This window comes from Ostrinia nubilalis, chromosome 2 (assembly GCF_963855985.1).
Source record: "Ostrinia nubilalis chromosome 2, ilOstNubi1.1, whole genome shotgun sequence".
Lineage (NCBI taxonomy): Eukaryota > Metazoa > Arthropoda > Insecta > Lepidoptera > Crambidae > Ostrinia > Ostrinia nubilalis.
The window spans coordinates 14,164,017-14,176,764 of record NC_087089.1 but is presented as its reverse complement, the minus strand read 5'-3'; the positions used below and the strand labels follow the sequence as shown (position 1 = coordinate 14,176,764).

The 12,748-nt window shown below is 35.0% G+C and overlaps 1 protein-coding gene across 1 annotated transcript; it reads left to right on the top strand.

Annotated features, from left to right (window-relative positions):
- The first annotated feature begins 3,976 nt into the window (after positions 1-3,976).
- On the top strand, positions 3,977-6,115 carry LOC135078907 (uncharacterized). The gene has a single exon (XM_063973486.1). It carries the CDS (start codon positions 3,977-3,979, stop codon positions 6,113-6,115), a length of 2,139 nt encoding a protein of 712 aa, XP_063829556.1.
- Positions 6,116-12,748: the final 6,633 nt, after the last annotated feature.

The following is a 12,748-nucleotide window of genomic DNA, read 5'->3' as shown; positions in this document are numbered from 1 at the left end:
TGGCACCCAATAGTGTTGAATTGACCGAGAAATACGGGTTCGAACCCCGCTACGCCGCTAGACCCACTCGTAACAAATAAGCATATTCAGCTTAGGGCCTCTTTAAAAAAAAAAGCTATAGATTCTTCTAAACAAGCTATAGGTTCTACTGTGGCTATTTGGACCCAGAAATAGACAAAAGTGACCAACTTTATTTTATCTTACCATGAAAAAATAACAAAACGTCCACCTACAAGGTGGACCGACGACATCGTAAAAGTAGCAGGAAGGCGCTGGACGCAGGTCACTACCAACCGGGCAACATGGACAGCATTGGGGGAGACTTGTGTTCAGCAGTGGACGATGATGATGATGAAACAACAGAATTAGAATAATAATGATTAAATTATTATATTAAATTATTTGAAATACAAATAATAGATAATGACAATGAAACCTAATTTCGCTTGCTTATTTTTACCGAAGATTAACTGGCACAAAAAGCCAATAGGAATTTAACTCGCCCAATATTAAATGAATTATAAGCGCTCCGCCGCCGCGCCGCCCGGCCCTGTTGCACTGTTTATACGCGCCGCGTGAAGCCCGCTGCCGCTCCGCCGCACATTGGATCGATCCTATAAAAAGCGTTGGAAATGGTGCTTTAAATGCAACTACTTAAAACAAGATTGATTTGCACATAAGTTGAAAGATGAGACTTCATTCTATCAAAATTAAATATCATTAATATCAAGACGTCGTGATCTACTATCATAGCTATGTGGTGCGACCGTAAAGTGAACAAAGTCAAAATCATGAATTTTCTGACTTCTGTTGTATTGTCAATTTAATTTTATCCAATTTCGTTAACTCGTTTTATGTTAATAGTTAATAATGTTTTAGTTTATACCTTTATCTTAATCTGTGTGTTAAAATGAATGCCTAAAAAACATCTAGCTTGGCTATTTTTACGTATTTTACAAGGTATTTATGGAATTGAAAAACTGCTTGTTTTAGTTGACATCTTGGGCGATCTTTAACAATTTTGACAAAAAATTCGTTACACTAAAATAATGTCAGGTAAACCAAAGATGTTAATTGTTTATCGTGTGCAATTCAGTAAAAAAATACTCATTAAAATGAAAAACCTCAAGTCAAATAGAGATTTGTATGCATTATTAAAAACCACGATGAAAGGTCGCGCTAGTTCTTTAGCTAGGATACTACGAGTAGAGCTGTTTTCGCATACACTCTCTTCTTCAGATAAACAGAGGTAAGTACTAACGTAGTTAATACTTTATGAACATAAAGAAATACTATAAACTTAAAACAGACATAGTAAAAAAATAATATTGTACGTATTTTTTTTCTTAATTTATGATTGTGTTAGGTATGTACTGAGTTGCACATTTGATTTATCAGATAACTATCGAAAAAAATCAATAATTTTATTGACACTGTTTGTCGCAAGAAGAAGCAGTCAGTGTCATTATAATGAGAACCAGTTTTTAGCAACAAACGTAGATTGGCGCGCTGGCGTAGGCGATCTGTTAATTGGAGTCAGTTTTGTAGTCCGCCAAGTCCCTATAAAATTGCATTTGTATGTATCTAACAGCTAACAGAATATGAAATCAAGCTCGACAAAATCGAACAAAGTGATTGTGTGCAATGAAAAATCAGGCGTTTACAAAAATATTTCTTTAATAATATAATTGATATAATCTTTATTATTTATATAATTTTAACGCTTAATGAGAACAAATTTAGAGTATTGTTAGATTATGTTACTCTTCAAATATGGAAATAGACCGAAATGAGTGAGTATTTGCTTTTAATTGAACAATAAAATGTACAAGTTTTTCATCACTATATTTTGAGAATTTTTTTCACCTATATTAACTGCCATCTTATAAGTACATAAAACCTATCACATTAAAAAGATAAACTTGTCAACCTTACACTGTAAAAATTTAAAGTTACTACGTTGACGCAATCTCATTTTATTTTAAAAACACTGAGTAAGGAAGCGATGTCTATTGTCCAACGCTTTGTATGGATGGGCTCGATCCAGTGTGCGCCGCCGCGAAATTATTACATCGCTTTGACGGCGCGGTGGCGGCGTCGTGTGCAGGAGCGCTTAGGCATTAAAGTTTAAATAATAAATAATCATATGATATTATTAGGTATGCAATAAGTATTTAATCATTCGTTCGAGATTTAATTTAAATGTCACTCTAAATACTTTGTAACAGTGTACATGGAAACGCATTTTAAATTAAAAACTAGTTTGCAAAGTCTGCAATAGTTCAAAATACCACGCAGAAGGTAGGTTAACCTTTTGCTATTTTCTGTATTAAACAGAAAATGTTTGAACTTAAACAATAGAGCTTTCATTGTTTACAAAATACCACACAATGCCCATCTTACAGATAAGAAACGTTTTCATGATAAGGTAAGAACCTGCCATTCAATACTAGATGACAATAGCTTAGCTTTAATTGTCATTACAGTACATTTTACTTATCACAAACCCTTACTTAGCTTAACGGATATTAACTACTTATATACTTTTTTTTAAATACATACATTATTATACATAGTATCACCCAGACCCGTCACAGAAATTAAAATTCATCATTTCAATTTCTTCCCGGCCGGGAATCGAACCTGGGACCTCTCGGCATAGTAGTCTGTTCTGAACCACTACACCAAACGGCCGACAAAATTAATAAGCATATTAAAATTTAAGTTCAGGGACTCTTTTGAAAAAGCTATAGCTATGTGTGTTCTACTGTGGCTAATTGAACCCAGAAAATAAATTTTAATAGGCAAAAGTGACCAACTCTATTTTATCGTACCATGAACCAACAGAACGTCCACCTACAAGGTGGACCGACGACATCGTAAAGGTAGCAGGAAGGCGCTGGAAGCAGGTCACTATCAACCAGGCAACATGGAATGCATTGGGGGAGACCTGTGTTTAGCAGTGGACGATGATGATGAAACAACAGAAATTAGAATAATAATAAATAAATTAAATAATTATTATTTTAAATTATTTGAAAAACGAATATTAGATATTGACAATGAAATCTAATTTCGCTTGCTTACTTTTCCCGAAGATTAACTGGCACAAAAAGCCATACGGCATTAAACTCGCTCAATATTTTATGAAATAAATAAGCAGATGATATTATTATTAGGTATGCAATAAGTATAATCATTCGTTCGAGATTTAATTTGAATGTCACTAAATACTTTGTAACAGCATACACGGAAACGCATTTAAAAAAAACTAGTTTGCAAAATGTGCAAAAATTTAAGTTGAAAATACCACACAGAACGTAAGTTAACCTTTTGCTATTTTCTGTATTAAACAGAAATGTTTGAACTTAAACAATAGAGCTTTCATTGTTTACAAAATACCACGCCATGCCCATCTTACAGATAAGAAACGTTTTCATGATAAGGTAAAAACCTGCCATCCAATACTTAGATGACAATAGTTTAGCTTGAACTGTCATTAGAGTACATTTTACTTATCACAAACCCTTTGTCCGTAAAACTACCTGGACTCGTTAAAAGATATTGTTTGATTCGTAATGTACCGTTTTGCATTATGAGTGCCCAAACGGGGTAGGAGCTAGCTGGGTGTGGAGTCAGTCTGCCTTTGGACACAAGCCTGGTCGGTCATCAGTTCTTGAGATCCAAGTTAACTTCAAAGTACCTATACTTCAAGTGACAAGTGGGTGTTAATTCAAGTCATCTCTAAAATTGTGATAATAGTGCTGTGATTTAGACAACTCATACAAGCGAACTTTGTGAACAATTAGTAAACTTCAAGTGACAAGTGGGTGTAAATTCAAGCCATCTCTAAAGAAAGTGATATAGTGCTATCTACAAATCATACAAGCAAACTTTGTGAACACTTCAAGTGATAAGTAGGTGTTAATTCAAGCATTCGGCAAGTGAACTTAGTGAGACAAGAAGATAAAACAGAATGGACGACCCAGTACCAGACCCAATCTACAGCACTGGAGAAGCGCAGCTTTCGGCGGAATTAGATCTTCACCGAGAAGCGTTTGAGCTCTATTTGACATCCATCCGAGATAACCCTCCTCACCTAAAAAAGGATATGGAAATGCAATTTCGGACGACCTTGGACCAATACAACGACGTGTTGGCAGAACAAAACGACAACGCACAAATAATCAGGAATTATAAGGTCGCCTTAGAAGAATTTCCAGGTAACACTCATTTCCTATATAGTGCTGGTGAATATTTTCTACGCCAGCAAGAGATTCATATTGCCCACCTTCATTTTGAAAAGGCGGTTCAAATCGACAAAAACCTAGTAAGAGCACAAAAATACCTGAATTTAACAAAGAGGTTGCTGTACTCCCGGGACGAATACAGCTTGCTGAATGACGATCAAAGACTTGGTAAATATTTACGAGGTATAATTCAAACCTCTATCCTGAGGAAAGAAGAAGAAAATGAAAGTAAGGAATCAGCAGAACAATCGATACAACATTCATTCGAAGACCCGAAACAAGACTTCTTTTTAATCGAAAAAGGAACCAAGATAGAAGATATTGAAGATATTGAAGTTGGCTCCTACAGAAGCAACCTGCTTGTGATAACAAATAGATTTGACGCCGGCCTTTTAGGTAGTGAGCTATTATTTACCATCCTATCGGCTTGGAATAGGGTTCTTACACCTTCAGCGCGGGTAATTCCTGGCCGGGCTGAATTTTATGTTATTGGCGTCCGCTGTGAGCAGATTAAAAAAAAATACCAAATTTCTGCGGATGCTAAAACACTCCTTGGTGTTCAAGACTTGTTTTTACACACAGAAACACATAGCCGTGATCCATACTTTGGTGAAGACATCTTCACATACAAAGACTTAGAGTTCGTGACGCAAGAAGAGTTAGTCTTTGAAATAAACTTTAATTCGTTTGCCGATGTTAACAAAAAAATAGCCAATATCTTTTCAGACAATGCAAAATTGACGGTTACAAGTAGCGGTGAAGTTAATGCACTGGTAGGATTTTTCAAACTTTTTATAACCGAGGACATCGTTATGACAACCGATCCTAGATCAGAAGAGAGATCAGATGCGTGGAAACAAGCTGTGTTTCATGATTTTATACCAATGCAATACACAGAAGGTGAATCTTTCATTGCTCAGTTCTCAACATTTGGCGGGAGACTAAGATTTCTGCCAGATTGTAGAAAACGAATAACGAGAGTGTCAAAGCAATTAACAACGTTCCTGAACGATGACGTCTATATTAATGAGATTATTAAAAGTGCACAAATAGCAACAGTTCATTTAACACAAATGGTGGAGATAGAAGAAGTCGACGTTGTAGATTTGTGTCCGTTTCCTGTCTTCGGGATGATGATGATGAAGCGAGGAGCGCAATCTCTCATTTGTATGGCCCGTGATCGTCAAGATAAAAAGTTTTTTAAAAAGGTTTTCCGTAGGCACAATATTTGCCTGTCCAGAGTGGAAATATTGCTTTACGAAAACTTGTCTCTTGAGCCGTTTGACGGCAAAAGATTCCACGCAGTTTATTGTGACATATTACATATGAGTGGCAACATCGACAGATCACTTTATAGCCTGGCTAAACTACTGAAGCATGCGCGATTACAAGAAGGGGGATTATTTATGCCAAATGTGTCTATGAAGGTCCAACTCATCAGCAGTGAATTGTTGGATAAACACAATAAATTAACCGAGAAAGCTATGTCTGCTATGCCTCCAGGATCGAGGACCAACACATTCACAGAATCGCAGATAACCTACGTTGACCCGACGCGGTTGGAACACAAAAATATGTCTCGACCAGTACACTTAACTGACAGCTGTCACAGTATGATACCCTGTGTAGTTTCAGTACACGTCGAGAGAGACGGGGCATGCAATGGTATGCTATGTTGGTATGTGATCAAAGTAATGGATGGTGCTGCAGAAATATCCACCAAACGAAAGTCCAGTTTCGTGCATAGTTCTGTTTTCTATAAGGACCAACCACTGGAGGTTAACAGAGGTGACTATGTCACTGCTGTCATGTGCGTTGAAGATGATGGAGGTTTTAAGATAGAACTATTTTCAGAAGTGATATAATTTATGTTTAACAATAGGTATGTAACTGTAAATGTAACTTTTTGAAACGATTTATTCCCTGTGTTGTTTAAGTAATATTTGTCAATACACATGATGTAAAAACATTTATTAGCTAAATTGTCTTCTTTTTATTTAGTTTTAAGCTAAACTGTATGTGCTAGTTACTGACAGAAGTCAATAAAGCAAGATTTGATCATAATTGTTTTAATAACAAACTTGTACTTTATAGTTCACATTAACATAATTATCTAGTATATTTTGTGTATTAATCAAATAACCATGTCTGTGTAATATCATTAAATTTTAATAAAATAATTATAGGACTACTACACTTAGGTATCATTATGTGCTACTACTATAATATGAAAATGTTTTTACCGATATTTTTGAATAATGTGTAATAAAACATGATTTTAACTTTAATTTTGTTTTATTGTTGAATAACCCATTTTATACACTACTACATTTTTATCACCGAAAAAATCTAAACAGGTTATGTAGAAATGTGTAAAAAAATGTTTTTTCATAAAGTTAATTTTTTTATTAAATTTTCTTTAGTCCGCGCTATTTTACGCGTCACAGCCGGGGCACTCCGCTGCTCGCTAGAGTAATCGTACGCGCTCGCACATTGCCCCGATCTGTCTGTCTCGCTCACGCCTCGACCACGCTTCCAGTGTTATTATTACTTACTTAGCTAACTTAGACCATTTTAATGCAACATTTCAAGTAATTTTGAGTTCTAATAAGTGTTAGACGAATGGGATATCCGGTAACTATCCGGTAGGCCGGATATCCGGCCTAAATTTACTATCCGGCCGGATACCGGATAGTAACTCACTATCCGGCCGGATACCGGATATTAAAAAACTACGACAATTTCCTATTAATAAAATGAAATACATTAATATTTGAGGTAAATATCAATAAAATGGCTTATAATAATGACGGCTTTTATTTAAAGTCCAAAAAGTTATAAAAAAGCCATATTAAGGCCTTTCAAAACTAATTTCTTTTTCTGGGCTATTCACTCTAATGACTAATACATAAATAGTAAATATCTGTTAATGTCGAAATATTGCCAAATAAAATAGGCGATTTTTTTTCACTGATGGTCTGTTGACATGATGCAACTAATTAAAGAAGAACGGTCATCTGTGACCCAGGCCCGACAGAAACGAGACATACCTCAGTTTTTTTGTCATGTCTTAATTAGTTAAATTATATATTTTTTATATTCGAAATCTATGTAAAACACCAAAATATTACCCTTTGTTTTTGTTTAGGCGTTATACAAAAACTAATACAAAATGCCTATTTATCACCAAAATTGGTAAATGTATGTACCTAAATGTCTATTACAGCTGCTATGGAATGTATCTAGGTGACCTGGAGATACAGCCGGATTATACAGGGTGGAAAAAATAATAAGTTACAAAATCCAAAAATTCAATGTTACCAGCTTCCATAATCTGTACCCTATTAATGGTACCATTTGAAAGAGCTCGTGAAGCACGTTCAGAATCAGTAACTAGTTTTTCGATATCTTGTATAGTTTAGAAATAATCGAGTGAGATCACTTATCGTTCCATATGTATAACCGCCCTGTATAATCCGGTTGTATCTCCAGGTCACCTAGATACATTCCATAGCAGCTGTAATAGACATTTAGGTACATACATTTACCAATTTTGGTGATAAATAAGCATTTTGTATTAGTTTTTGTATAACGCCTAAACAAAAACAAAGGGCAATATTTTGGTGTTATACATAGATTTCGAATATAAAAAATATATAATTTAACTAATTAAGACATGACAAAAAAACTGAGGTATGTCTCGTTTCTGTCGGGTCTGGGTTTTTTTGTATGGGGCGTGACCGTTCTTCTTTTCGCTATTCAATCACACACTCACGATTGCAACCGAAATTGAATTGATCTGCCCCCTAGACAAGTGGCGAAATCTGACATTCTATTCTGACGGATTCGATTTTCGAAAAGTGTGACTAGTCTAGTCTACTAATAGACCCACTGGTCGCGTTCGAAGCACCTGTGCGGCGCTATACTCGTCACGACATGCAACGAGACAATGTGCCAACTATCCGGCCGCCGGATATCCGGCTATCCGGCCTAGCAGCTGGCCGGATATCCGGTATCCGGTATCCGTCCAAACAACTATCCGTTTCATCTCTAGTTATTATTACTTACTTAGCTAACTTAGACCATTTTAATGCAACATTTCAAGTAATTTTGAGTTCTAATAAGTGTTAGACGAATGACGACTAATGACGCGTGTGTCCATAAATTACCAATTTTGGGATGAAATTTTGAGTAACTTTATTTAACTTTTTTTGCTTAAATAGGATCAGTATCAGTAACTCATTATCCAGATTTTTTTTTCGGTCATAAAAATGTAGTGGTGTATAAAAATAGTACAATGAGTACCATTTTAAAAAACACGATAATTAGTTAGACAGCTGCTGAGAAAATTCCATAAGCGATGCATAAAAAGTACCACGGCGCGATGTCATAACACGAAGTTTGTATGAAGCGTTTGTGGGAAACTTTGTCAAAGAAACATATTTTGGGGAGTTTTCATGCTATCGAAGTAATTATTTATCTAATTTCTATTATGGAAGGGGCTATGTTGAAAAGACAAAATAAAATTTGGAAATGCCATAAACTAAGTCAGCCATAACAGGGACGCGCGCGATAAAGTTTTTCTGTGACAGACAAAAGTCCAAGCGGGCGAAGGCGGAAAGCTAGTATTAAAATAAAATTAGTAGTATTTTTATATTCCTGTAAGTCAAAGATGATTCGAGAAATGTTAAAACTATAAAATCCAGTGGGTAACGCAGCATAATAATAGTATATTGATCTTACTGAATAAGAGGCTATGGTACACAATAAAAATAAATAAGGTAGGCACCCAAGTAACCAACATACACGTAATTTTGATGACCCAATGGCACCCAATAGTGTTGAATTGACCGAGAAATACGGGTTCGAACCCCGCTACGCCGCTAGACCTACTCGTAACAAATAAGCATATTCAGCTTAGGGCCTCTTTAAAAAAAAAGCTATAAATTCTTCTAAAAAAGCTATAGGTTCTACTGTGGCTATTTGGACCCAGAAATAGACAGAAGTGACCAACTTTATTTTATCTTACCATGAAAAAATAACAAAACGTCCACCTACAAGGTGGACCGACGACATCGTAAAGGTAGCAGGAAGGCGCTGGACGCAGGTCACTACCAACCGGGCAACATGGACAGCATTGGGGGAGACTTGTGTTCAGCAGTGGACGATGATGATGATGAAACAACAGAATTAGAATAATCTAGTGTGAGTCACGTTAAAGTGTACATATGAAAATAGATGAAACTAGACCTATTTTTATCGACAAAAAAGAGGTCAAAAAATTTTTGAGATTTTTTTTTAATTTTTTATAGAATTTTTTTTCTTCCAATTACTTATTGTAAAGAAAACGTAATAACTTTTAAACTAAGCGGTATATCCTGATAAAATAAAAACAGTAATAATGCTAAATAACAGGCAATACTAAAAAAATACATAAAATACACAAAAAATGCCAACAAATAATAAAAAATGATACTTTTTGAAAAAAATCTGCTTTTAAATTCGTGTTTTTTTGGTTATTTGATAAATTTCTCCAAAAAATGCCCCTATAACCGGTGATTTTTATTACTTTGTATTATTCTCTATCGTATTACCTTCGTAAAACCAAAAATCGCATGTCTCTATCCCTATCACAACATTTGCTATGATCGTTTGAACAAAGGCCTGCCACAACATTATTCTCCGCTACAGGTAGAGACAATTTTAATTTTAACTAAAATGCTTATTTTACTTCGAAATCTTTTGTTTTTATTTGAAATCTAACTTGTCTTTATCAAAATTACAAATCTAGAGCCATTTTCAGTTTCGTTGTTAACGAAGCGTTGAATGGCGCGCCCGGAGAGGCTTAGTTCAAACGATCATTGCAAACGTTGTGATAGGGATAGAGACATGCGATTTTTGGTTTTACGAAGGTAATACGATAGAGAATAATACAAAGTAATAAAAACCACCGGTTATAGGGGAATTTTTTGGAGAAATTTATCAAATAACAAAAAAAAACACGAATTTAAAAGCAGATTTTTTTTAAAAAGTATCATTTTTTATTATTTGTTGGCATTTTTTGTGTATTTTATGTATTTTTTTAGTATTGCCTGTTATTTAGCATTATTACTGTTTTTATTTTATCAGGATATACCGCTTAGTTTAAAAGTTATTACGTTTTCTTTACAATAAGTAATTGGAAGAAAAAAAAATCTATAAAAAATTAAAAAAAAATCTCAAAAATTTTTTGACCTCTTTTTTGTCGATAAAAATAGGTCTAGTTTCATCTATTTTCATATGTACACTTTAACGTGACTCACACTGTATACAGGGTGTTAGGTAAATGGGTATATGAGCCGACACTAGCCCATGTTAACATCGTCATATAAATGGTATGGTGAAGTCAGAAATTTGATATCATCATTTTAATTTTTTTAATTTTCATACAAAATTAATTTTATAAAATCCGATTTGTTTGAAAAATAAAATAATTAAAATGAAGATATCAATTTTCTGACTTCACCATACCATTTATATGACCATGTTAACATGGGCCAGTGTCGGCTCATATACCCATTTACCTAACACCCTGTATATAAAAATGAAACCCGTTTTCCGTTGTCACGACATAACATGAAAACGGCTTGACCGATTTGGCTGATTTTTTTTTTTGTAGTTTTCTAATACTATGTACAAGGTTTTTACGGAAAAAAATATAAAGAAAATCTCTACGCTAAGGCGGTACGAAGTTCGCCGGGTCAGCTAGTAATGATTAAATTATTATATTAAATTATTTGAAATACAAATAATAGATAATGACAATGAAACCTAATTTCGCTTGCTTATTTTTACCGAAGATTAACTGGCACAGAAAGCCATAAGGAATTTAACTCGCCCAATATTAAATGAATTATAAGCGCTCCGCCGCCGCGCCGCCCGGCCCTGTTGCACTGTTTATACGCGCCGCGTGAAGCCCGCTGCCGCTCCGCCGCACATTGGATCGATCCTATAAAAAGCGTTGGAAATGGTGCTTTAAATGCAACTACTTAAAACAAGATTGATTTGCACATAAGTTGAAAGATGAGACTTCATTCTATCAAATATCATTAATATCAAGACGTCATGATCTACTATCATAGCTATGTGGTGCGACCGTAAAGTGAACAAAGTCAAAATCATGAATTTTCTGACTTCTGTTGTATTGTCAATTTAATTTTATCCAATTTCGTTAACTCGATTTATGTTAATAGTTAATAATGTTTTAGTTTATACCTTTATCTTAATCTGTGTGTTAAAATGAATGCCTAAAAAACATCTAGCTTGGCTATTTTTACGTATTTTACAAGGTATTTATGGAATTGAAAAACTGCTTGTTTTAGTTGACATCTTGGGCGATCTTTAACAATTTTGACAAAAAATTCGTTACACTAAAATAATGTCAGGTAAACCAAAGATGTTAAATTTATGGTTTATGAGTTGTTTATCGTGTGCAATTCAGTAAAAAAATACTCATTAAAATGAAAAACCTCAAGTCAAATAGAGATTTCTATGCATTATTAAAAACCACGATGAAAGGTCGCGCTAGTTCTTTAGCTAGGATACTAGAGCTGTTTTCGCATACACTCTCTTCTTCAGATAAACAGAGGTAAGTACTAACGTAGTTAATACTTTATGAACATAAAGAAATACTATAAACTTAAAACAGACATAGTAAAAAAATAATATTGTACGTATTTTTTTTCTTAATTTATGATTGTGTTAGGTATGTACTGAGTTGCACATTTGATTTATCAGATAACTATCGAAAAAAATCAATAATTTTATTGACACTGTTTGTCGCAAGAAGAAGCAGTCAGTGTCATTATAATGAGAACCAGTTTTTAGCAACAAACGTAGATTGGCGCGCTGGCGTAGGCGATCTGTTAATTGGAGTCAGTTTTGTAGTCCGCCAAGTCCCTATAAAATTGCATTTGTATGTATCTAACAGCTAACAGAATATGAAATCAAGCTCGACAAAATCGAACAAAGTGATTGTGTGCAATGAAAAATCAGGCGTTTACAAAAATATTTCTTTAATAATACAGCATGAAGACTTCAGCAAATTCTTCGATACACTCGGCCTACGCTTTATTGCAGGTGGAGACTGGAACGCCAAACACACGGCATGGGGCTCCCGCATGATACTCCCTCGTGGGCGACAGCTTTACATGGCTTTGATGAAAGAACAGATCCAGTGGCTCTCAGGCGGGCAACCAACTTATTGGCCGGCGGATACAAACAAAGTCCCTGATCTCCTGGACTTTTTTGTAATGAGAGGCATATCCAGAAACTACGCTACCGTTGAAAGCGTGGCTGATCTATATTCTGACCACTCACCTGTTGTCATAAGTATCAGTGGTAACTTCGCACTCAACGTGAGTCCTCCGGGATTGTACAATGGATCGACAGACTGGGATCAGTTCAGAGAAAACCTAGACACAAACTTAAACCTCAATGTCCCGTTAAAGTCACTCAAG

Excerpts from the sequence above, each read along its gene's own strand:
- LOC135078907 (XM_063973486.1), top strand. The coding sequence starts at position 3,977 with ATGGACGACCCAGTACCAGACCCAATCTACAGCACTGGAGAAGCGCAG.